Below are 25,480 nucleotides of genomic sequence, written 5' to 3' on the forward strand. Positions count from 1 at the left end.
TACATCTTTGCGTCGTATATTCGGAAGAAAACAGACACAAGCAGTTTAGTGCTGCAAACACACTTCTGAGTACGTAATGTGTTTATACCGCAACTGTTTCTAGCGTAAAAAAAAACTTCGAGTAATCTGTCTAATTAATTACCACGGACTCTAGCTGAGTAAGCAAAATCGGGCAGTTAAGTGCACGGCCAGTGTGAAAAAATAAAGCTGTCTGAATCCGACAAAGCGACTCGCAGGCGGGCGCTTCAGCGCATGCGCGATGCGGCGCTCCCTGCAAGGCGGATTACGCCTCTGCCCTGTGCGGACCGAGGCTTTCAAGCGCTCATCCGCTGTCCGCCGCGGGTTTATATTTAAAGCGAAGCAGACGCGGGCAGGCGGCCTTTCGCTGCTGGCGCCACTACCGCTGCGTTCAGACGGCGACTTGCGAGAGTAAATACTCTGCACTGGTACCACACTGGCTGGCCTTCATCCGGCCACCGTGCATGGTCTGTCCCGCGTCTCTCACGTTTAACAGATCTGACTCCTTACAGTTCTGACGGGTCGCTTTTCTACCGCCTTAATCTACGCTGTTGCCTTTACTAACCGTTCTCTGTCATTAATATGCAATCTTCATTCCAACAACCTTATCTACACTCATGCTCATAAATTAAGGATAATCGCAGAATGTGGTGCCACACAACGTGGCATTACACAAAACTGGCTCTAATAGCATAGGCACATAGGGAACACACACGACACAGATGACTCCACAGTATTGGTGATAAGTTGAGAAAAACCGTCCAGAAACACATGTGCTACAAAACGCCACTGTTTCAGCGCATGTACACCGACATTAATATGAGATATGATCGCCATGCACACGTACACAGGCCCCACAACGGGTTGGCATACTCTGGATCAGGTGGTCGAGCAGCTGCTTGGGTATAGCCTCCCATTCTTGCACCAGTGCCCGTCGTAGCTCCTGAAGTGTCGTAGGGGTTTGAAGACGTGCAGCGAGCGATACGTCGACCGAGAGCATCCCAGATGTGCTCGAAGGGGTTTAGGTCTGGAGAACAGGCAGGCCATTCCATTCGTCTGATATCTTCTGTTTCAAGGTACTCCTCCACAATGGCAGCTCGGTGGGGCCGTGCGTTATCATCCATCAGGAGGATGGTGGGACCCACTGCACCCCTGAAAAGGCAGACATACTGGTGCAAAATGAAGTCCCGACACACCTGACCTGTTACAGTTCCTCTGTCAAAGATATGCAGGGGTGTACGTGCACCAATCATGATCCCACCCCACACCATCAAACCACGACCTCCATACAGGTCCCTTTCAAGGACGTTAAGGGGTTGGTATCTGGTTCCTGGTTCACGCCAGATGAAAACCCGGCGAGGGTCACTGTTCAGACTATACCTGGACTCGTCCGTGAACATAATCTGTGACCACTGTTCCAGTGAACATGTACTGTGTTCTTGACACGAGGCTTTACGGGCTCTCCTGTGACCAGGGACAGTGGAATGCACCGCTCAGGTCTCCAGGCGAAAAAACCATGTCTGTTCAGTCGTCTGTAGACTGTGTGTCTGGAGACAACTGTTCCAGTGGCCGCGGTAAGGTCCCGAGCAAGGCTACCTGCAGCACTCCGTGGCTGTCTGCGGGCACTGATGGTGAGATATCGGTCTTCTTGTGGTGTTGTACACTGTGGACGTCCCGTACTGTAGCGCTTGGACACGTTTCCTGTCTTCTGGAATAGTTGCCGTAATCTTTAGATCACACTTTGTGGCCTACAGAGGGCCCGTGCTACGACCTGCTGTGTTTGACCAGCCTCCAGTCGCCCTAGTATTCTATCCCTCATAGCATCATATGTTCTCTGAGCCATTTTCCACACAGTCACCATTAGCACGATGAAAACGTCTGCACACTTACTCGCTGCACCGCACTCTTACATGCACCAACACACCTCTGCGTATGTGGACTGCTTCCAGCGCCACCGTGCGACGACCGCAGGTCAAATACACCTCACGGCCATACCCTGATATGATTTAAATCCGCAAACCGCCCACCAGAGCGTTGTTTCAACATGTATCAGCATTATCCTAATTTATGAGCATGAGCGTAGTTAAACAGCACGCTAAAATATCTCGAACTAACACTTGATCGTTAACTAATACGGAAACCCCATCTTCAAACCATCCAACGGATGTACCACAATAGACCTCATCATCATCCTCCATACATACAAAGTCTCGACCCGATCTGTCCTCTCCTCCACAAATGTCACCTGCGCATTCAAATTCTTGAACACGGCGCACTTCTCATCACTTTCCCAATCTGCTTGTCCTTCCCTAGAAGAACCCTTTACGAACGCAGTTGTTTTCTCCAACTCCTCTCCTACAATGAAAACCTCCGTATATGCCCCAACCACAAATACTGTTGTGCTACTGCGCCTATATCAAGACAGTCCACTCCACACTTTACACATCCTCTCCCAACACACACTCACTCCCTGACAACGAAATCCGCCCTGTCATCTATCCGCTCCCTATCTTTAACCCTATTCACCCTACCCTTTACGATTTTAGGGCTCCCCATCCTCCTTTTTTTCCTCCAGCTTCCATCATCTGGTATAGTGGGGCTTCTTCAGCATGGAGGTTTGTTTTCAGGGCATGCTGTGCTGGATTAAAGGGATAGCCCTCTTTTAAAGCATGAAAAATACGGCGCTTTTTGTGATTTTTTAAGTAAAAGAAAATGTAATGCTCCATCTGACGATATAGCTTTATTCCCTACACTTTTGTTTTTAAGAAGTGCAAATAAAGTAATTTAAAAGAGAACCTCGTCGAATCACGTCACTTTTCAACTTCAAGAAATTTTTGTGTCGACATCGGACGCTCCCTGCAACCGCTGCACCAGATGGGAGGACCCCCTCGCAACCAAAGACTTAGGTCATCCGCGGGAGTTGCCTCGGACTGGGCCAGTATTTCTATCGACCTACATAGAATATTTCAAAACTAATAAAATAAGAATCTGGTGACATGTTGAAACGAAACTCATATTCTTAGCTCACAAAGTGGAGACAACAGCTTGCACCGAAAATCAACTGTTGAAGATAACGCAAAACGGCTACGCATGCTGATGGGGCATTCAATTTAAAATGCCACCATCAAATTCCGGTCAAAATCTTTTAAGTATAGTCAAAAGCTCTTTTAAAAGAATTTGTCGCTTTTAGCTGCTAAACATAATTTATTGTGACATCAAGGTACAATCGGTTTCGCGATAATCAATCGCATCTTCATGTTAATTTTGCTGTATTGCATTAAGCTATTAAACCAAATACAATCTCCCAATAGCTTAATAGCCGGCCGCGGTGGCCGTGCGGTTCTAGGCGCTCTAGTCCGGAGCCGCGCTGCTACTACGGTCGCAGGATCGAATCCTGCCTCGGGCATGGGTGTGTGTGATGTCCTTAGGTTAGTTAGGTTTAAGTAGTTCTAAGTTCTCGGGGACTAATGACCACAGCAGTTGAGTCCCATAGTGCTCAGAGCCAATAGCTTAATAGCTCAACGTAATCCAGCCAAATTAACCTGAACAGGCAATTCATTATGGCGAAACCAATTATACAAGATACATTGATTTCATAATAAATGATGTTTAGCAACTACAAGCGGATTCTCCAATTTTTAGAAGATTCTTGCCACAAAAGTTTTTAAAAGACCTTTTAACTATGCGTGGATTAAACTGCAGTTCCCCACAAAAAAAAAAAAACTAATAAAATCGTATGTGTCGTTCTCAAGTTGTGTCCCGCCACTTTGAAAATACGGTTGACGCATTTAAAGTTTTGGGTTACGTTACTTGTAGCTCTAGTCAGCGATCCCTGAACCATACGGCAATGCTTCCAGATCCAAAGGGAGGTCCTGCGGACCTCTTTGGCGGCTTCTGTCATTCACTGCTCTGTTCGCTCGATACGCTCTTCGTCCGCTTTTGTGAAAAAGTTGTAACAGGCTGATCCGATCTCAAGTTCGAGCACGTTCATTATTTCCATAATGCCCGATAGTCCATTAAGATAAAATGTTGAATACTTTTTTCCCGCTGTGAATGGCATTCGGAGACATTTTTGACAGAAATCGCCTTGTAACTCGATAACGGAGTTCTTGACGAACTTGGGATACAGTGAAGTAGATATCCCAGAAAACATATGAAGCCGAAGAAGAAAAAAACGATTCCTTGAAATTTTCAGAGAGAACTTCCCCCGTAAAGGTTAGTGACTTTCGCTTGAAGCCAGATATTTTTCACCATGTTTTGCAAATAAATTTCCGAAAAGTACTAACAGGAACATTTACTGACGAGTTCACATAACAGAAAACAATATTTAATAAATGTGAAACACTTTAGCATTAAATAAGTTACAAGTTTTCGAGTAAAAACAAAAGGAATAACTTAGAAGAATATTGTTTAAGCTTACTTTCAAATTTGGCGTTGCTACCTACTGACAGTTAATGTCATTGGATAAGTCATAATTTTGGCAACAGCATTATTCACAATTTTTTGAGATAAAGTCAGTTTTAATGTAGAGTAATCAACGCCGGGGAATGCTGAGAAGATTCGAGCATCTACCAGAGAGAAGAATATGGAAAATGTCCACAACAATTACAAACTCTCGGGCTATTTCTTCCCATCGCCGGTTTTGTTGGTGCAAACGTTGAATACCTGCAAATTTTGTACCGATAATATCCCGATGTAAGTTGTGCACAGCGTTACTCACAGAATTACTTTGAGCCATGTTCGGACACTTCAGAGAAGCACTAGCGTACATCCCAGTTAACGACCACGGAGCTAAAATTAGAGAATTCTACACTATCTCCTCCGGAGTACCATCGATAGGTACAACTGGAAATGAAGATGGTGAGCGAGAGAATACGTGACACTACGTAACCTTAGCAACACGACCTACGCAGTTTTGTTTAGACTGAACATCCAAGCAAACGGCTTCCGTAGAACGATTACAGTGTTGAATCTACCGAAAGTTTCACTCTGACGCCTGTCATTCCATGTCCGCGCCGAATTTGTGTCGAGAAATGTAAATTTGTGAATGCAGCGAACTCATACTGGACGCAACACTGGTGTGTACTTTCCACGCGTGTCTTCTCGGCGAACAAAGTGCGATGCTTATCAAATGGGAGGCTGTCTCGTTATATCTGAACCGAAATATCTCCGAATACAATGCGAGATGATTCATGGGGCCTCTTTTATCCCCCGTCTCGCCTATGAAGGCTTTGGACTGAAAGAGGCGATCTGCGTCAACATGGGGAGCGGCAGACGAAAATAGGGCTGCTTCATTAAGGGAAAAGGGAAGCCTTCCAGACAAGGTGGGGCAGTGTGGAGAAAATGGCGGAGTACACTTTGAAGCCGGCGGAGCGTACGGCCAAATATAAAACAGTGAAAATAACCCGTAGCAGCGGTGCTACGCTCTTTATAATAATTCCGTAGTAGTTACTGTGCGGTGCCGCGTAAACTGTCAGTAGTGATAGTGCGACACAAGTATGAGACGAAAATCACGGGTTAGCACGATGTTTCAATTACTTTTACGTAACTGGTTCATATTTACTTTGATACATTACAAATTTTAAAATAATGATGATAGTATAATTATTCTTCCAAAAAATGGCGAGATGAGTTATTGAGCAGTTTATTCCTCTTGAGCTTCCAAAATTTCTTCCTCACCCCAGAAACATGACATATATGCAGCAAAATTACAGCAAACTATAAAACCTAACGAGCGCATGCGCGAAATTACGCCAGTACGATCATATCGCCGTTCCAGAAAGACAATGACATTGTCAAAGTAAAAAGTTTACAGGAGGCGCAGAAAACTTGTTTCAAAACTTCATCGAACAACAGTAAAATTATCAATGGGACTGAAAGTCAGCCTAATCGTGACACTTGTGTTCCCTAGAAGGTAGAACAATTATTTCTGCTGCATTGCACCATATTCACCATTCTGACAAATATGTCATTGTTCATCTGATATTATTAAACAAAATAACAAATACCGACAAAGAACGTGTATGGGAGAAACTTAAATAAATATCTAAATTATTATTTTTAGTTCATTCTTACAGTATTCATTGTTCTATCATTGTTTTTATTATATGCGTCTTATCAATAAAATAAAATAATTCACTGAGCTACATAAAGTACTTCCAAACAAATTATATAAGAGCAATAAATTACATTTATGTGGAAAGACAGGTATAGAAACCCTATTAATATTTAGAGATGACATTGGTGTTAACCAAACTATGTAAACCTCGAATTTTATTTTCTAAGAGTGTCATTTTCGTAGTATAAGCATGTACCAAATTATTAAGCATATTCCAATTCCAAATTAATTTCCTTTACATTCCCTGTTAAATGCCTCTTACTGCCTTTAAACTGAACTTGTCGCCACTCGGACTCATATTAAAAGACTTCACTTCCGTTTTCATATCGAAATAATTTAATTTCAGACACTTTGAATATATTCCCGTCAACGTCCTTGGCCACGTAAGGAGCCATCTAATCGTACAAAACTCTCAAAATCTTATTTCTCATTTTTGCCCATATAAAACAAAAATGGAATTTACTTAAGTGTATTCAAGTCATTTTACTCACATCAATAATGACGCTAAGAGCAGTTATGACACAAAAGTTGAGAAAACAATGACAGTAAAAACGATTATGACGCAGAAGTTGCTCAAACGTCGGGAAAACAACGACCCAGGGCACTCTTACGTCGTTATCGCACAGAGGATTTCAGTTGAAATGATTCTCTATTCGCATTGTTCAGCACTTAACGTCGTTGTTTCACTGGATACGTTACTTCACTGATTAAACTGAACATCACAACTGACAATTCTGATGACGTTCTTCCCAACCTAAGTCACAACGGTCGATATTTCCATAAAGGCACAACTACCCTCTTGCGGCACTGCGTATAATAGCACTTCTGATGACGTCTCGCTGTATGCGCTACCTATTTCTGAGATGACTAAGCAATACAGTCGATTTTTCGAACTTTGCAGTTGCGTCATTGGTCTTCAGGAGCGGCGATATTGGCCAGTCATTCGAGACAACAGCTATTACGTTTTGTATTAGTCCTTTCGAAATAATTTTAAAAATTGACAACAGAAGGCAGTGACAGTCAAGAGGCAGGTACCTAGACGTCCGCACATTGTTGTCATAGTGAGTCCAGTTTTCGGGGGACAGATGGCTCGCGTATCGAGAAAATCGTGGCCCGACCTGTACCTGCACTAAGACTGTTGATACTTTTAAAAACACCGGGAATTTGATATATCAATATTTAGAAAACCATAAACGGCCATCGATGTATCGAAGAACGTATCGATATACCGACGGTGGAAATGTTGACCTACCGGCCTATAAAAGTATCGGCTAAACGTTGTAAATATACTGCCGCTTTTAGAGCGGTTTATGTAAGTATTGGTTGATTATTGAATATTCTGTATATCAACAAGCTAGGAGCCAGCTTATCCCTCTTAGAGCAAGAATTGAAAGGAAAACGATGCACGTTCATGCTTGGCAATAACCACTTTGCTAACTACGTGTTAGTGGCACAATAAAAATTGTGCGATGGGTCGGTCGTTCGGATTCGTCACATACTGGATTTCTAGAGAACACTTTTGTCGGCTGACCTGTTTTTTTCATTTCTGTAAACGCCAGCAAACTAGTAGTTGTAGTGTTAAAATTGCGTGGTGAAGTTAAACGTTGCAGTACCTGTTGGTAGCATCGAGCGCCAATTATGTTCAAATGGTTCAGATGGCTCTGAGCACTATGGGACTTAACATCTGAGGTCATCAGTCCCCTAGAACTTAGAACTACTTAAACCTAACTAACCTAAGGACATCACACACATCCATGCCCGAGGCAGGATTCGAACCTGCGACCGTAGCAGCAGCGCGGTTTCGGATGCCAATTATGTCAGCGTCTCCGCTTACAGATTTCCGCCCGTTTCAAAGATGAATCTTTTCATTTAGATTTTTGTTCACCTTTTTCAGCAACTGTTTCGAAGAATGCCGATGTGCAGAAGTAGCACACTAGTTGCGTTAAAAATTGTTTTTTATCGCAAATGGCGCGTTCTTCACGTGGAAATCTTGTTATTTCATTCACACCCTCTCCCCCCCCCCCCCCCCCCCCCCCGCCCTCCCTCAGTGCAATCGGACTTCTTAGTGCCACCTTTACTTGCTTCACACGGCCAAAGAGAAAAACCGGACGTGATGAAAGCTCGAAAAGTAGTAAGACTCCTCCACACAGTGAAAGTAAAATTATGTTCTGCTAGTATTTCAAAAGAACACTTCCAAATATTTGGCAAAAATGGCGAAAAAAAACAATAAAAATATCGTTTCTCGATAGTGTCATTTCCATATCGATGTATCGAAATAACGCAGAATAAACGTCGCCCGTTATATCGATATTTTTCGTGACAGATGCATATACAGTGGAAACTTGATTAACCGTCACCTTCGGGACCGTGGTCGTGACGGTTGAGCGAATAGACAGATAACAGAAACACTGTATTCCTCCGAAACATAACCTCAATCAATTATTTTATGTATAGACACATATCACTCTCGCAGTAATATAATAATATTTCGGAGCGAAAACAAATTAAACACGATTGTAATAGCAAATAAAACTATTTATTACATGATATAAACATCCGTACAGTAGCTACAAAAGTTGCAAAATACGTAATGTACAGTACTGTACTGTACTATAAACTTACAGGTGAAATAGTTTATCTAGCTTGGAAACAGTCAGTCAATTTCTTCTGCCTTTTTGATGTTCGAGCTTTCATCGCGGCAATATTTCGTATTTTTCGGAGCAGTAGTGCCTGCGTTGCATTAGCCTCTTCTTGACTTTCAAACCATTGACTTTCAACAGCATTGTTTCGGCCTCTGAATGGCTAATTGTTTTTCTTCATGGTTTGAACCCTCGTCTTCATCAGCCCCTTCTTCTTCTTCTTTGGTGCCTCTTACGCTGGCAACAATTTCGTCATCACTCAAAATTTGAAAACCCCCATCCACTTTGTCACACTCTAACCACTCTGATACTTCTTCTGACGTCAAATTTGTGCTGATTTGTAAATTATTGCACAAATTGACCATCTCGTCAACTGTCACACACTCAGGTTCCTCCGATTCTTCACCTCTAGGGTGATGCCAAAGTTTATTCCAGCCGTTCTTGAGATTTGACACTGACAAATCACTCCATGCACTGGCAACATTGAAAATGGCGTCTTTAATACTGTAAGACCTACAAAACTGTTTTGCAGATGTTGATTCATCAGATGAGAGCAAACTTTCTATAAATGTTTTTCTATAACGACGTTTCATTTTTTCGATGATTCCCTGATCCATGGGCTGTATAAGTGAAGTTGTGTTTGCTGGAAGGAAGAGACATGTTATGTTGCCGTCATCACTTTTCATTTCACAAGTAGGGTGCGTTGGGGCATTGTCTAATAGCAATAGCGCTTTCTGTGGCAACTTCTTTTCAGCCAAATGTGCCCTAACTTGAGGTACAAATTGTTTGTGAAACCAGTCAGAAAAAATTGATTGATCCATCCAAGCACTGTTCTGGGCGTAGTGCAAGGAGAGCATTCAAATTCTTGAATGCACGAGATTTTCTTGATTTCCCAATCACAAGTAGGGGTAGCCTATGATTGCCGGTCGCAATTGCGCAAACCATAGCAGTGATGCGATCTTTTTGTACTTCGAAACCTGGAGTAGCTTTTTCAGAGAGTGATGCTAATGTCTTTTGTGGTAAAGCCTTCCAATAAAGCCCAGTTTCATCACAATTGTAAACTTGCTCCCTAACAAGATTCAATTCAGCCATTTTTTCTTTAAACTGTTCTCGGAACTCAGCAATTACAGAGCTATCCGCGCTGACTTATTCTCCACTGATATCAAGTTGGCGAATGCCATGACGAAATTTAAACTTGTCGAGCCATCCGATACTTGCTTTAAAAGACGAGTCACCATCATGCTTGTTGTTCATTTCAACAGCCTTGGCCATTATTATAGGCCCTGAAAGTGGAATCCCCTGACTTCTTGTTTGTAAAAACCATCGGTACATTGCAGTGTTCAGTTCATCATACTTTGCAGGTTTCATTGTCTTTCTTGTTCGCACATCTCCATACGTGCTCTGCATTGTTGACACATGTTGTTCTATTTTATCAGCATCACGTTCTATATCGTTAACTGTTGTTCTTCCAATACCATAAATCAGCACTACACTTGTCGCAGTTTCGCCCTTTCTTAAGCTTTTTACAATTTCAAGTTTTTGATTAAGTCCTAAAACAACACGTTTACGTTTTTCAGACATTTTATCAAGTCACCGTATCACACACACCTGCACCAAATACGGTAGTGTAAAATATTAGTCAATAAAGCTTATTCAAATGGAAAACACGTAACACGGCACAGCTCGCTAGATACACTGCGACAATTACAGTCTTCTCGCAACAACTGGAAACCGATCCAGTGGTGATTGTTGACTCACAAGTGAGACAAAGACAAGAAAAGGGGGAGATGTGTTAGCACGTCAACTGAAGGTCATATTTTATGTACCATTCTACGGCGGGCGGATACATTCACTTTCCACTAAAATGGAGTAAATAAACAAAGCGAACGCGTCACTGCACCTTAGAGCATTCGGTTATTACAGTATTATTATGTTGTTACAGCAGTGACGGTTAACAGAAACTGACGGTTTAAAGAGTGACGGTTAATCGAGTTTTTACTGTATATAGTTTTTTTTTTTTTTATCAGCAGCCGTAACCTGTACTCGATGTTTTCAACGGAATGTTGTTGCCCGATCTACGCTCGGGCTTGGTCTACAATGTGCTAGAGAATCGGCAGGCACAATGGTAGCAAAAGTAGCAACACAGTGGTAATGCCATTACAGCACCCATCGGTGCGCGATGGTGGGAGCAAGCCATGCCACTCGCCGTCAAATGCCAGCTGTTTAAATAGGACCGTGGCTAACTCTGCCGTGTCTCTCGGCAGGCTGACGTGTCTGTCTGTGCTACGCCACGGCTGTGACGGCGCGCTCGGCCGCTCTGACCGCGATCCGGACCGGTTGGGGCCCTCTGGAATTACATACTGGCAGGCGGCCGGCGCGGCGCGCCCACCGAGGAGCAGGCCCGCCTGCTTTCTGTCGGATCGGCTGCCCGGGCCCCTTCCGGCCCGAGGCGTAGCCCCAGGCAGAGAAAAACCAAACCGACTCCTGCTGCTGCCGCGCGCTAACCTTGATTCCCATACGCAACGCGGCCTGCGCCAGAAACAATACGATTCTGGCCTTCACTTGTTTACGAAAATGGTTTCTCGCTAAGCCTGAAGCACTTAAAACCGTAGGGGTCTCTTAAATTCGCTGTAATAGGAAAGACCCTCCCGCCGGAGGTTCGAGTCCTCCCTCGGACATGGCTGTGTGTGTTGGTCTTTACGTAAGTTAGTTTAAGTAGTGTGTAAGTCTAGCGGCTGATGACTTGAGCAGTTTGGTCCCATAGGAATTCACGCACTTTCGAAAATTTTTTTTTGGCAAAGATTTTTAAGGGGGATGTTTGACAAATGTGACGAAGTTCAGTAGTAAAACTATTTCCCCAGGCTCCATTACCGTTCATTTAATTACTCCTTGGCGCTGCAGCACATGAACGGCGTTGGGTCTTATGATCTTCTGCTCATTTGCTCCATCTTCCTACTCCCATTCTTCTCGAGTCATTCTCCGCATTATCTAGCCATCGTTTTCGTCGCCTCCCTCTGCGCCTTTTGCCACTTAGGTTTCCTCTGTAGTGGCCCAACCACCTTGATGTGTTGCACTTGATTTCCGAAACATCGTTAGCGTAGCCCTACAGTTCTTCCAGCTCCCTGTTTTCTTTTTTCTCTGCTGCCCTGCCTCACTCATTACTGCAAATATCTTTCTTAACATATTCCTCTCACTAAGGACTCCTACCATTGTCTATATTTCTGAGCCATATATTACCACCGGCCTTCGTTAACCTCAGGCATTGTTGGCCTGATGTACTCGACGACGCCCTTTAGCTACACTGTCTAAAGGATCGTCCTAAGAAATACCAAATTAAGATCAGCATGAAGATGCCTAAATAAGGTGAAACGCATAGTTTATAAACAAAAAAAAATACTAAAATTGAGCCGGCCGGTGTGGCCGAGCGGTTCTAGGCGCTACAGTCTGGGCAGGTTCGAATCCTGCCTCGGGCATGGATGTGTGAGATGTCCTTAGGTTAGTTAGGTTCAAGTACACTCCTGGAAATTGAAATAAGAACACCGTGAATTCATTGTCCCAGGAAGGGGAAACTTTATTGACACATTCCTGGGGTCAGATACATCACATGATCACACTGACAGAACCACAAGCACATAGACACAGGCAACAGAGCATGCACAATGTCGGCACTAGTACAGTGTATATCCACCTTGCGCAGCAATACAGGCTGCTATTCTCCCATGGAGACGATCGTAGAGATGCTGGATGCAGTCCCGTGGAACGGCTTGCCATGCCATTTCCACCTGGCGCCTCAGTTGGACCAGCGTTCGTGCTGGACGTGCAGACCGCGTGAGACGACGCTTCATCCAGTCCCAAACATGCTCAATGGGGGACAGACCCGGAGATCTTGCTGGCCAGGGTAGTTGACTTACACCTTCTAGAGCACGTTGGGTGGCACGGGATACATGCGGACGTACATTGTCCTGTTGGAACAGCAAGTTCCCTTGCCGGTCTAGGAATGGTAGAACGATGGGTTCGATGACGGTTTGGATGTACTGTGCACTATTCAGTGTCCCATCGACGATCACCAGTGGTGTACGGCCAGTGTAGGAGATCGCTCCCCACACCATGATGCCGGGTGTTGGCCCTGTGTGCCTCGGTCGTATGCAGTCCTGATTGTGGCGCTCACCTGCACGGCGCCAAACACGCATACGACCATCATTGGCACCAAGGCAGAAGCGACTCTCATCGCTGAAGACGACACGTCTCCATTCGTCCCTCCATTCACGCCTGTCGCGACACCACTGGAGGCGGGCTGCACGATGTTGGGGCGTGAGCGGAAGACGGCCTAACGGTGTGCGGGACCGTAGCCCAGCTTCATGGAGACGGTTGCGAATGGTCCTCGCCGATACCCCAGGAGCAACAGTGTCCCTAATTTGCTGGGAAGTGGCGGTGCGGTCCCCTACGGCACTGCGTAGGATCCTACGGTCTTGGCGTGCATCCGTGCGTCGCTGCGGTCCGGTCCCAGGTCGACGGGCACGTGCACCTTCCGCCGACCACTGGCGACAACATCGATGTACTGTGGAGACCTCACGCCCCACGTGTTGAGCAATTCGGCGGTACGTCCACCCGGCCTCCCGCATGCCCACTATACGCCCTCGCTCAAAGTCCGTCAACCGCACATACGGTACACGTCCACGCTGTCGCGGCATGCTACCAGTGTTAAAGACTGCTATGGAGCTCCGTATGCCACGGCAAACTGGCTGACACTGACGGCGGCGGTGCACAAATGCTGCGCAGCTAGCGCCATTCGACGGCCAACACCGCGGTTCCTGGTGTGTCCGCTGTGCCGTGCGTGTGATCATTGCTTGTACAGCCCTCTCGCAGTGTCCGGAGCAAGCAAGTATGGTGGGTCTGACACACCGGTGTCAATGTGTTCTTTTTTCCATTTCCAGGAGTGTAGTTCTAAGTTCTAAGGGACTGATGACCTTAGAAGTTAAGTCCCATAGTGCTCAGAGCCATTTTTTGAACTAAAATTGCAACCAAGACTGTTTTCAACTAGTACTATTAAACGCTGGTTTGCTAATTCATGCCTCAGATCGATTATAAGAATTTCTTGGGTAAAACAAGACCTAAAGCTCAAATGGGGACATCAAATGATACTACACGTGACCTCCAGCCCCCGCACCCTTTGGTGGGACGGGGGGGGGGGGGGGGCAACTTTTAAATCTTAAATGGAAACACGCATTTTTTATTGCAGATTCGGATTCTCCATAAAAAAGTAATCAAGTTTTGTTGAAACATTTTTTAAACTATTGACAGATGGCGCTGAAATAGAGAAAAAGTAAAATTGGGGAAGAACTCTGATTTATTTAGAATTATCCGAGAGAGACGCATCAAATCGGTAAAAAATGTGCACCAATTTTTTACTTACGCCAAATTAACCTATTTTTGTAGAAAATGTACTTTTAGCGTTACCCAGGAACAACGACATGGACGTAGTAGAATGATGTTCCCATGGGATGCTTCATTAATGTGAATCCCACAGTTCCAGTCATTGTCTCCAGATGGCAAAGTGACAATATGTAAACTCAAACAGCAACAGTGAACTAGAAATAAAAAATGACAATCGATCAATAAACCCATAGCAACCGGAATACTGTACTAACATGTAAAACATAGGGGTGCCTGGATATTTCTGCTCAGATAGTGTAGGTGCACCTTGAATACCCCACACGAAGCGGTAACTTGCGACTGGACCCAGTCTCGATGCTTAAGTTCAATGTTAGCCATTACTTCTGTAGTCGTTACTGTGGAAAGTATACAGGGTGTTACAAAAAGGTACGGTCAAACTTTCAGGAAACATTCCTCACACACAAATAAAGAAAAGATGTAACGTGGACATGTGACCGGAAACGCTTAATTTCCATGTTAGAGCTCATTTTAGTTTCGTCAGTATCTACTGTACTTCCTCGATTCACCGCCATGATTTCATACGGGATACTCTACCTGTGCTGCTAGAACATGTGCCTTTACAAGTACGACACAACATGTGGTTCATGCACGATGGAGCTCCTGCACATTTCAGTCGAAGTGTTCGTACGCTTCTCAACAACAGATTCGGTGACCGATGGATTGGTAGAGGCGGGCCAATTCCATGGCCTCCACGCTCTCCTGACCTCAACCCTCTTGACTTTCATTTATGGGGGCATTTGAAAGCTCTTGTCTACGCAACTCCGGTACCAAATGTAGAGACTCTTCGCGCTCGTATTGTGGACGGCTGTGATACAATACGCCATTCTCCAGGGCTGTAACAGCGCATCAGGGATTCCATGCGACGAAGGATGGATCCTTGCATCCTCGCTAACGGAGACATTTTGAACATTTCCTGTAACAAAGTGTTTGAAGTCACGCTGGTACGTTCTGTTGCTGTGTGTTTCCATTCCATGATTAATGTGATTTGAAGAGAAGTAATAAAATGAGCTCTAACATGGAAAGTAAGCGTTTCCGGACACATGTCCACATAACATATTTTCTTTCTTTGTGTGTGAGGAATGTTTCCTGAAAGTTTGGCCGTACCTTTTTGTAACACCCTGTAGTCTTGTCATTTCGGATCAGTCTCTTTGAAGTACCCTGTATACTAGCTGTAATAGTGACGTAATTATCCTTTACAGTGTTGCAATAAACGATAAAGAAAAATGTTAGCCTCTATGCAGAAATGTGACACGATGAACACAAGTCGACGTCGACTTGTTACAGCAACGCTGGTTAGCTTGTTGCCTAGAAGGCAGACATACACCGAGCATTTGTTGTTTAGGCATATGCAATTGCTGTGTGTGTTCTAGCAGGTTCCGTGCGTAGTAGCCCCCGGGTGCTCGCAAACAGTGGCATTTGAGCCCCTCCCCCCGTGCGGATTGATTGCGTGCGCTCGATTGCTGCGCTGTAACGTCAATTGGCCCGCTGCAGACCACAACAGTAACGGGAGAATGGCAGCCCCATAGCCGGTGGCCGGCCGAACCTGATGCCAGGGACACCCTGCCCGAGAGCAGTAAAGCTTCGCGCCTCGGCGTTTCACCCTACTGCCGACGCCGTTCACAAACGATACGTTTATTTCCACTGTCAGCCGTGCTAGGTCAACGGGCACGTGATGTTCACTAATCGACCTCGTCCCGTTAGACACATTTCGCATACTTGTACAGGGAGAGAGACACTAGCAGTCCAAAACACTGATGGGAAAAAAAAAAATTGCAAAACCAAGACGGAGTTACGAGTACGAGACATCAAAGAAAGTTGGTAGGCGTGCTCCTACATCTCAAAGATGACGTCTATTCTCATTTCAAGCCAGTCACATAAGAGTTTGGGGACGCCTATCAGGATTGCTTTAAATGCATGTTGTAACGATCGAGAGCGTTACTTATACCTGATTTGACGTTAGTCAAGAATGCCTATAAGGAGCGGCAGGACGTCAAACGGGCCGACTTGGAACAGGAGAGGCACCCCAGGACTTTTACAAACAAATTCATAAAACTTTGTCAGCAGGACCAGCAAGGATTCAGGATCCACGCTAATAGCAGTGGAAGTTCAAAAACATAACAAAATAAATCATCATCATCATCGGCGTTTTGTCTGGAGCATAGTCCCCCTTATAAAATTCCTCATGATCCCCTACTCAGTGCTAACATTGGTGCCTCTTCTGATGTTAAGCCTATTACTTCAAAATCATTCTTGACCGAATCCAGGTACCTTCTCCTTGGTCTGCCCCGACTCCTCCTACCCTCTACTGCTGAACCCATGAGTCTCTTGGGTAACCTTGCTTCTCCCATGCGTGTAACATGTCCCCACCTCCTAAGCCTGTTCACCCTAACTGCTACATCTATAGAGTTCATTCCCAGTTTTTCTTTGATTTCCTCATTGTAGACACCCTCCTGCCATTGTTCCCATCTACTAGTAACTGCAATCATCCTAGCTACTTTCATATCCCTAACATCAACCTTATTGATAAGGTAACCTGAATCCACCCAGCTTTCGCTCCCATACAACAAAGTTGGTCGAAAGATTGAACGCTGCACAGATAACTTAGTCTTGATACTGACTTCCTTCTTGCAGAAGAGAGTAGATCGTAGCTGAGCGCTCACTGCATTAGCTTTGCTACACCTCGCTTCCAGTTCTTTGACTATGTTGCTATCCTGTGAGAATATGCATCCTAAGTACTTGAAGCCGTCCACCTGTTCTAACTTGGTTCCTCCTATTTGGCACTCAATCCGTTTATATCTCTTTCCCACTGACATTACTTTCGTTTTGGAGATGCTATTCTTCACATCACAGTCCTTACATTTCTGATCTAGCTCTGAAATATTACTTTGCAAACTTTCAATCGAATCTGCCATCACAACTAAGTCATCCGCCTATGCGAGACTGCTTATTTTGTGTTCACATATCTTAATCTCACCCAGCCAGTCTATTGTTTTCAACATATGATCCATAAATAATATGAACAACAGCGGAGACAGGTTGCAGCCTTGTCTTACCCCTGAAACTACTCTGAACCATGAACTCAATTTACCGTCAACTCTAACTGCTGCCTGATTACATAGATAAATACCTTTAATTGCCTGCAAAAGTTTGCCTCCTATTCCATAATCTCTTTCATTATTTTTTCACTTACTAATGGCTCCATTTGTTGCTATAGGTACACTTTTCTTCATAAGTAAGACAGATTATTCGATGAATTTTGCACAGCATACAAACCATATTTGGTCTAGAATTTTCCAAGTCTATTAAAAACTCTGCTAAAATTGAGGCAATTAACTACAAAATTGGAATTTTCTCTAAACATGAAGTTTAAAATGTAACAGCTCATTCATTTTTTTTCGTAAATTAAATACATTCTAGAGTTTCAAACACCTGTAAGTGTGGTTCGTACGCTGTGCCACAGAGTCTCTTACAGATGGCGCTCAACGCTGTCAGTGATATTAATGCAGTCTAAAGCGCTGCCAACATACGGACATATTAACAGGCTACTTACAAGTTGACCCACTGTACGGAGTCTACGTTAACATTTGGTCGACCATGTGTTGTTGTTGTGGTCTTCAGTCCTGAGACTGGTTTGATGCAGCTCTCCATGCTACTCTATCCTGTGCAAGCTGCTTCATCTCCCAGCACGTACTGCAGCCTACATCCTTCTGAATCTGCTTAGTGTATTCATCTCTAGGTCTTCCTCTACGATTTTTACCCTCCACGCTGCCCTCCAATACTAAATTGGTGATCCCTTGATGCCTCAGAACATGTCCTACCAACCGATCCCTTCTTCTAGTCAAGTTGTGCCACAAACTCCTCTTCTCCCCAATTCTATTCAATACCTCCTCATTAGTTATGTGATCTACCCATCTAATCTTCAGCATTCTTCTGTAGCACCACATTTCGAAAGCTTCTATTCTCTTCTTGTCCAAACTATTTATCGTCCATGTTTCACTTCCATACATGGCTACACTCCATACAAATACTTTCAGAAACCACTTCCTGACGCTTAAATCTATACTCGATGTTAACAAATTTCTCTTCTTCAGAAACGCTTTCCTTGCCATTGCCAGTCTACATTTTATATCCTCTCTACTTCGACCATCATCAGTTATTTTGCTCTCCAAATAGCAAAACTCCTTTACTACTTTAAGTGTCTCATTTCCCAATCTAATTCCCTCAGCGTCAGCCGATTTAATTCGACTACATTCCATTGTCCTCGTTTTGCTTTTGTTGATGTTAACTAACTGATTAACTAAAATAAGGGTATGCCATGTTCAAATTTTGAATTGAAGGAAGTCTTCCGTATGACGTAAGTAATTATGCGATCAAGATTTAGCGAATTAGGGAATAGAGTGGTGGTGCTTCATGAAAACGTAAACGCCGCTTTGGTGTGCCCACCAGTACCGACCGATCGCCGTGTCTTCCTCTGATAATGGTGTCATTAAATACGGTATGGGGAGTCGTGGTGCCAGCACACTCTCTCACGGCCTTTGTCGGTTTTCATGACCTGGAGTCGCTACCACTAGGTCATGCAGCTCCTGGAATAGCAGCACAAGGCTGAGTGCACCGCGTATACCAGTCCTCTCAAGGAGGAAAATCCCTGACAATACCGGGAATCGAACCCGGGTTCTTCGCATGGCAATCAGCCGCGCTAACCACCCAGCTCCGAAGCCAAATAGGTTTTTTTTTATATGAACGACTAAAATTTCCCTTTCGTCCCACATTTCAAGATTGGGCAAAGCTTCGTGGGTGACGGAACTTTCATGATTAAAAGTAAACAACAATAGCGTACCTTCTCGTGTAAACGCCCGAGCGTTAGCTTAGGAGACTAGGAGGTAATCCTCGAGGAGGATTATTGAACACTGATTTCGTACAAGCCTAGTGTGGTTTATAGGCGGTTTTCCATGCTCGTTTGCCGGCCGCGGTGGTCTAGCGGTTCTAGGCGCTCAGTCCACAACCGCGCGACTGCTACGGTCGCAGGTTCGAATCCGTGATGTCCTTAGGTTAGTTAGGTTTAAGTAGTTCTAAGTTCTAGGGGACTGATGACCACAGATGTTAAGTCCCATAGTGCTCAGAGCCATTTGAACCATTTTTTTTCCATGCTCGTTTAGACGAAGTGCTGTTTCGCAATCTCCACCCCGGAAATACGACACAAATACTCTTAAAATACTATACCAGATGGTGCAACGTTTACATGATTCACATACAGGTCGGACGCGCGATTTACTTCCCTTGGTTTCACCAAAGAATACGAAGGAAGTATTCCAAAATTCGAATCAAAAACTGCTTTTAACATGAGTAACCTAGAAGTGGACATCGTCGGCGTAGCAAAGCAGATAAACCACTTAATAAAGGCAAGCCCTGTGATCCAAAAGCCGGCCGAAGTGGCCGTGCGGTTAAAGGCGCTGCAGTCTGGAACCGCAAGACCGCTACGGTCGCAGGTTCGAATCCTGCCTCGGGCATGGATGTTTGTGATGTCCTTAGGTTAGTTAGGTTTAACTAGTTCTAAGTTCTAGGGGACTCATGACCTCAGCAGTTGAGTCCCATAGTGCTCAGAGCCATTTGAACCATTTTTTTGTGATTCCCTTCAGATGATGCTGATGTAATAACTCCGAACTTAACCATCGTACACAACCGCTCGCTCGACGAAAGATCCGCACAGGTCACACAAATTCTCAAGAAAAGAAGCACGAGTAATTGACCCACATCACTGACGTCGATTTGCAGTAGGATTTTGAAACATTTACAGTTTTCGAATATTAAGAAGTACGTCGATGAAAACGATCTAGTGACAAACAGTCAGAACGGATTCAGAAAATATCGTTTTCGAGAAACACAACTATATCTTTATTCTGATGTAATGAGTGCTATCGACAGGGGATCTCAGACACATTCCATGTTTCTAGATTTCCGAAAGACGTGTCATGCTGCTCGTCACAAGTGGATTACAATGAGATTTCGTGCCTGTGGAGTATCGCCTGCGTTGTGAGACTGTAGTCGTAACTTCCTGTCAGGAAGATTCGCAGTTCGTAGTAACTGACGGAAAATCAAAGAGTGAAACAGAGGTACTGTACGGCATTGTCATTTATCGTCGAATAAAGTCATCAGAACATAAAAAACCAATTGCAAAATGATGTAAACAAGGTACCGGTACTGTGCAACTCACCATAAATAATGGAAAGTGTGAGATCATCCACATGAGTACTAAAGGGAATCCGTTAAACTTCGGTTACGTAATAAATCACGCAGATCTAATGGCTATCGTCTCAACTAAATACCAAAGAATTACAATTACGAACAGCTTGAACTAGAACGATCACGTAGATAACTTTGTGGGGAAGGCAAGCCAAAGACTGTGTTTTATGGGCAGTAACTTACAACCTGTAACAGGTCTATTAAAGAGACTACGGACATTCCGCTTGCCCGTTCTCTGCTGCTGTACAGTTGTGCAGCTTGTGATCCTTATCCGATCAGGTCGACGGAGGACATCAAAAAAGTTCGAAGGGGGCAGTTCGTTTCGCATTATCGCGAAATAGAGGAGAGAGTGTCACGGTTATGATAAAAGAGTTTGGGTGGCAATCACTAAAACAAAGGCGTTTTTAGAATGAGATCTTCACTCTGCAGCGGACTTTGTGGCAGATTAAAAATGTGTGCCTGACCGAGACTGGAACTCTGGACATCGAGTCTCGGTCCGGCACACAGTTTTAATCTGCTCGGAAGTTTCAAAGGCGTTTTTCGTTGCGGCGAGTTCTTGTTACAAAATTTCAATCTCCGAAGTTCTCCTCCGAATTCTAAAATATATTGTTAATGCTTACATGCACAACGAGAAATGTACTGCAAGGTTCGGCCGGCTATGTGGGCATTGCTCCATCCTGCTAGAAGTAGCTGTAGGTGTTCCCTCCTCCGTGAATGCTACCACAAATGGTTTAAAAATGTTGGCAATGTAACGCGCCATGTTTCCGTCCCATGTACACTACTTACCACTAAGACGACGTACTACAGACGCGAAGTTTAACCGACAGGAAGAAGATGCTGTGATATGCAAATGATTAGCTTTTCAGAGCATTCACACAAGGTTGGCGTCGGTGGCGACACCTACAACGTGCTGACATGGGGAAAGTTTCCAACCTATTGTCATAAACAAACAGCAGTTGACCGGCGTTGCCTGGTGATACGTTGTTGTGATGCCTCGAGTAAGGAGGAGAAATGCGTACCATCACGTTTCCGACTTTGATAAACGTCGGATTGTAGCCTATCGCGATTGCGGTTTATCGTATCGCGACATTGCTGCTCGCGTTGGTCGAGATCCAATGACTGTTAGCAGAATATGGAATTGGTGGGTTCAGGAGGGTAATTGTGAACGCCGTGCTGGATCCCAACGGCCTCGTATCACTAGCAGCCGAGATGACAGGCATCTTATCCGCATGGCTGTAACGGATAGTGCAGCCACGTCTCGGTCCCTGACAACAGATGGGGACTTTTGCTAGACAACAACCATCTGCACGAACAGTTCGACGACGTTTGCAGCTGCATGGACTATCAGCTCGGAGACCATGGCTGCGGTTTCCCTTGACGCTGCATCACAGACAGGAGCGCCTGCGATGGTGTACCCAATGACGAACCTGTGTGCACGAAGGGCAAAACGTCATTTTTCCGGATGAATCCAGGTTCTGTTTACAGCGTCATGATGGTCTCATCCGTGTTTGGCGACATCGCGGTGAACGCACATCGGAAGCGTGTATTCGTCATCGCCATGCTGGCGTATCACCCGACGTGATGGTATGGGGGTCCGCAGCTCGTGGTCGTGCGGTAGCGTTCTCGCTTCCCACGCCCGGGTTCGATTCCCGGCGGGGTCGGGGATTTTCTCTGCCTCGTGATGACTGGGTGTTGTGTGATGTCCTTAGGTTAGTTAGGTTTAAGTAGTTCTAAGTTCTAGGGGACTGATGACCATAGATGGTAAGTCCCATAGTGCTCAGATCCATTTGAACCATTTTTTTGATGGTATGGGGTGCCATTGGTTACACGTCTCGGTCACCTCTTGTTCGCATTGACGGCACTTTGAACAGTGGACCTTACATTTCAGATGTGTTACGACCCGTGGCTCTACCCTTCACTCGACTCCTGCGAAACCCTACATTTCAGCAGGACAATACACGACCGCATGTTGCAGGTCCTGTACGGGCCTTTCTGGATACAGAAAATGTTCGAATGCTGCCCTGACCAGCACATTCTCCAGATCTCTCACCAATTGAAAACGTCTGGTCAATGGTGGCCGAGCAGCTGGCTCGTCACAATACGCCAGTCACTACTCTTGATGAACTGTGGTATCGTGTTGAAGCTGCATGGACAGCTGTACCTGTACACGCCATCCAAGCTCTGTTTGACTCAATGCTCAGGCGTATCACGGCCGTTATTGTTTTCTCAGGATCTATGCACCCAAATTGCGTGAAAATGTAATCACATGTCAGTTCTAGTGTAATATATTTGTCCAATGAATACCCGTTTATCATCTGCACTTCTTCTTGGTGTAGCAATTTTAATGGCCAGTAGTGTAGTAGATGACTAGTGTGGCACAGGTAGGGCATTCGGCCACAAAATTAAAATTAATTTGCCGAACCGTGAAAACAGGAGAAAAACGTTAGGAAAGAGAATACAATAAAAGGTATCACGTTTGCATTGTATGCGTAATAAGAATTATGATGTGAGCCTAAGTACATACATTTCAAAAAGTGGGATGGAAAACACGACATCTGATGTACTGCGAATTTCCACGATACTCCGTCATGTTATACTGTGAGTAATCGAACTGTGAAGTCTCAACTGTGGAAGTCTATGCGGGACAATAGAACACGCTGTTTGCTTGTGCAGTGGGAAGAAACATCCGCTGCTCGTAAATCAAGCAGGAGACTGCAAACGCTGACAAAACACGTCATTAAACTCCGCCGCAGCACAACGGACTGTTTCGACACAGTCTATACAAAACGCGCAGTTAGGGAAAGGAGGAAATTAGTCTGACTTCGTGAAAGTCGCAGCCCGATAGATTTCATTTGAATGAGGCAACTACAAGAGCTAAGCACTGAGATTCTCCGTAAAATCATTATACTATGGCTGTGCTTTGGGGCAACTAAATAAATGTGTCAGTTGTCCTCTCTTCAGGGCCGTCTGATTTCTGCGTAACCAATTCTGTTTTTTAGTTTAGTTTCCGTAAACTTAAGGATTCCACAGAAATTGTAGGTGGGCTCTGAATACTGGTTGGGTTGAACAGTACACTGTGTGAAGATTTATTTCAATGCCTTTCTATAATTTTGCCAATACGCAGGCCGTCCGTTCTTGTTTGTGGGAAACATGAAGTCCTCAATGAAATTCTGAACACGACACTTAGAGCTCTGATACGCTTAAACAATAAAAATCGTAAAATGAAATTGACTTTGTTTTTATGAAACAGATCTGATGATGGTCATTAAAGACCGAAACCGGTAATCTGTTAAACAACACAGATTGTGACCATAGACGTAAATTAAAGGAAACTTATTACATGTACGGGTCACTGTGTTTTTTCGCGACGATGTCGCAGCTTGTGAAATTGACCTTCCTCGTTTAGAACATCACTTTCGTGACTGCCGAGCGAGGTGACACAGTAGCTAAGTAGTTAGACCTTACATCGGGAGGGACAAGGTTCAAATCTTCATTCGATCATCAAAATTAAGAATTTTTTTTTTCATTATGCGGGGTCACAGTCATAATATAGTTCTTTAAAGTCAGTACCGCCATTAGACTTGTTTATTTGCAGTGTTACACTTACACTTACACAATTATGATTTCGGTCTCAAAGTGCCATTATCAATTGTTTTAAGTGTTTACAGTGAGTCAAGATGGTGTACTCAGTGATGAAACAAAGCAGTAGACTCTGCCAGAAATATCGACTCTTAGACAATGTGTCTAATAGTGTATTTTAAATACGACAGTATGCCATCTTGGGCACTGTATAACACTTAAAACACTTGATAATGACACTTTGAAGCCGAAATCATGATTGTGTAAGTATAAATGTAACACTGTAAATAAACAACAGTCTAATGGCGGTACTGACTTTAAAGAAATCCAAATTAAGATCTTCCATAGCCACCGTAGCCACAGAATATAGATTAAGGCAAGTACCTGAGGTAGTTCCTTCGTGAAGGACACGGTAATTTTTCCTCTTCATCCTTGCCCAGAACGAGCTTATTGTGCTCGATGGGAGGTTCCGCCTTAACCTTCCCCAGTCTCGTTGCAGCGTAACATGCCGTTTATAACGAGTTTTCGGAAGCTAAATTCGAACCCAGTTTCTGGCACCACTTTTGAGAGGTAACCATCTGTGGCGCTATTGAATGAATCACAACTGTCGGGGGAGAGATCGGAAGGGGGTCGAACTGATTTTTCCGTATCATCAGTTCAGCGTTTTACAGGCGTACTTTCTTGCTGTAATTTAAAAAGACGGGAGATTAGAGTTTAACGTCTCGTCGATATCGAGGTCATTAGGGACGGAAATTGGAAACCCGCTCGTATCGACTACGAGTTTTAGCCCGCACAGCAGTTCGTTCAGCATACTGCTGTTGAGGGAAAAGCTGATGTTCTTCTGAAAAGCAAGGCACCATAGCTCGAACAACTGAAACGGGATGAAAATTATTTTAAAATACGGATACCTGTCTGTTCTACCACCCATCAAGGTCATCTGTAGCACCTTGCATTTGTGTAAAACTGGTGTTTGAAAATTAACACACCGAAAGACTACGGAAGCAAGAGTCCCTGAAGAAACAACGCTGTGTAACCGACGGGATCATGGATTCGATAACAGTTATTGCATGACGTGCTAAGTTCTTCTATATAAATAACGAAGCACATGTGCAATATGCAAACATATATGACGCGAGGTCAGTGTCATTTTGAAGGGATCTATCGACACACTTAATAGTGAACTATCGCTTGAACATGGCGTAATGTGCCGAAATTGCGATTGTGCTGAATAAATACTTCGAATAACAGGCCAGGCGGAAAATAGACTTTATGAGGTACGGGAAAAGTAGGGAATCTTTACTGTTTCATCACTACAAAGGCAATTTTATTACGAGGGCAAACATATTTACAAGAATAGACACAATGAAGTGTAGAGATTTCGTATGCAAAATAGCATTAGGCAGTTGGACAATAATTGTGCATCGACAGCGAC

The 25,480-nt window shown here is 44.3% G+C and overlaps 1 protein-coding gene across 1 annotated transcript in view; it reads left to right on the forward strand.

Annotated features, from left to right (window-relative positions):
* The first annotated feature begins 259 nt into the window (after positions 1-259).
* The window catches only part of LOC124620179 (hemicentin-2), a 152,454-nt gene continuing 127,233 nt past the window's right edge, over positions 260-25,480 (forward strand). The window contains exons 1-2 of the mRNA XM_047146849.1: positions 260-429; positions 11,040-11,236. Coding sequence (XP_047002805.1) covers positions 260-429; positions 11,040-11,236 — 367 coding nt within the window. The remainder of the gene's footprint in view (positions 430-11,039; positions 11,237-25,480) is intronic.

The sequence above is a fragment of the Schistocerca americana genome, chromosome 6 (assembly GCF_021461395.2).
Source record: "Schistocerca americana isolate TAMUIC-IGC-003095 chromosome 6, iqSchAmer2.1, whole genome shotgun sequence".
Taxonomy (NCBI): Eukaryota; Metazoa; Arthropoda; class Insecta; order Orthoptera; family Acrididae; genus Schistocerca; species Schistocerca americana.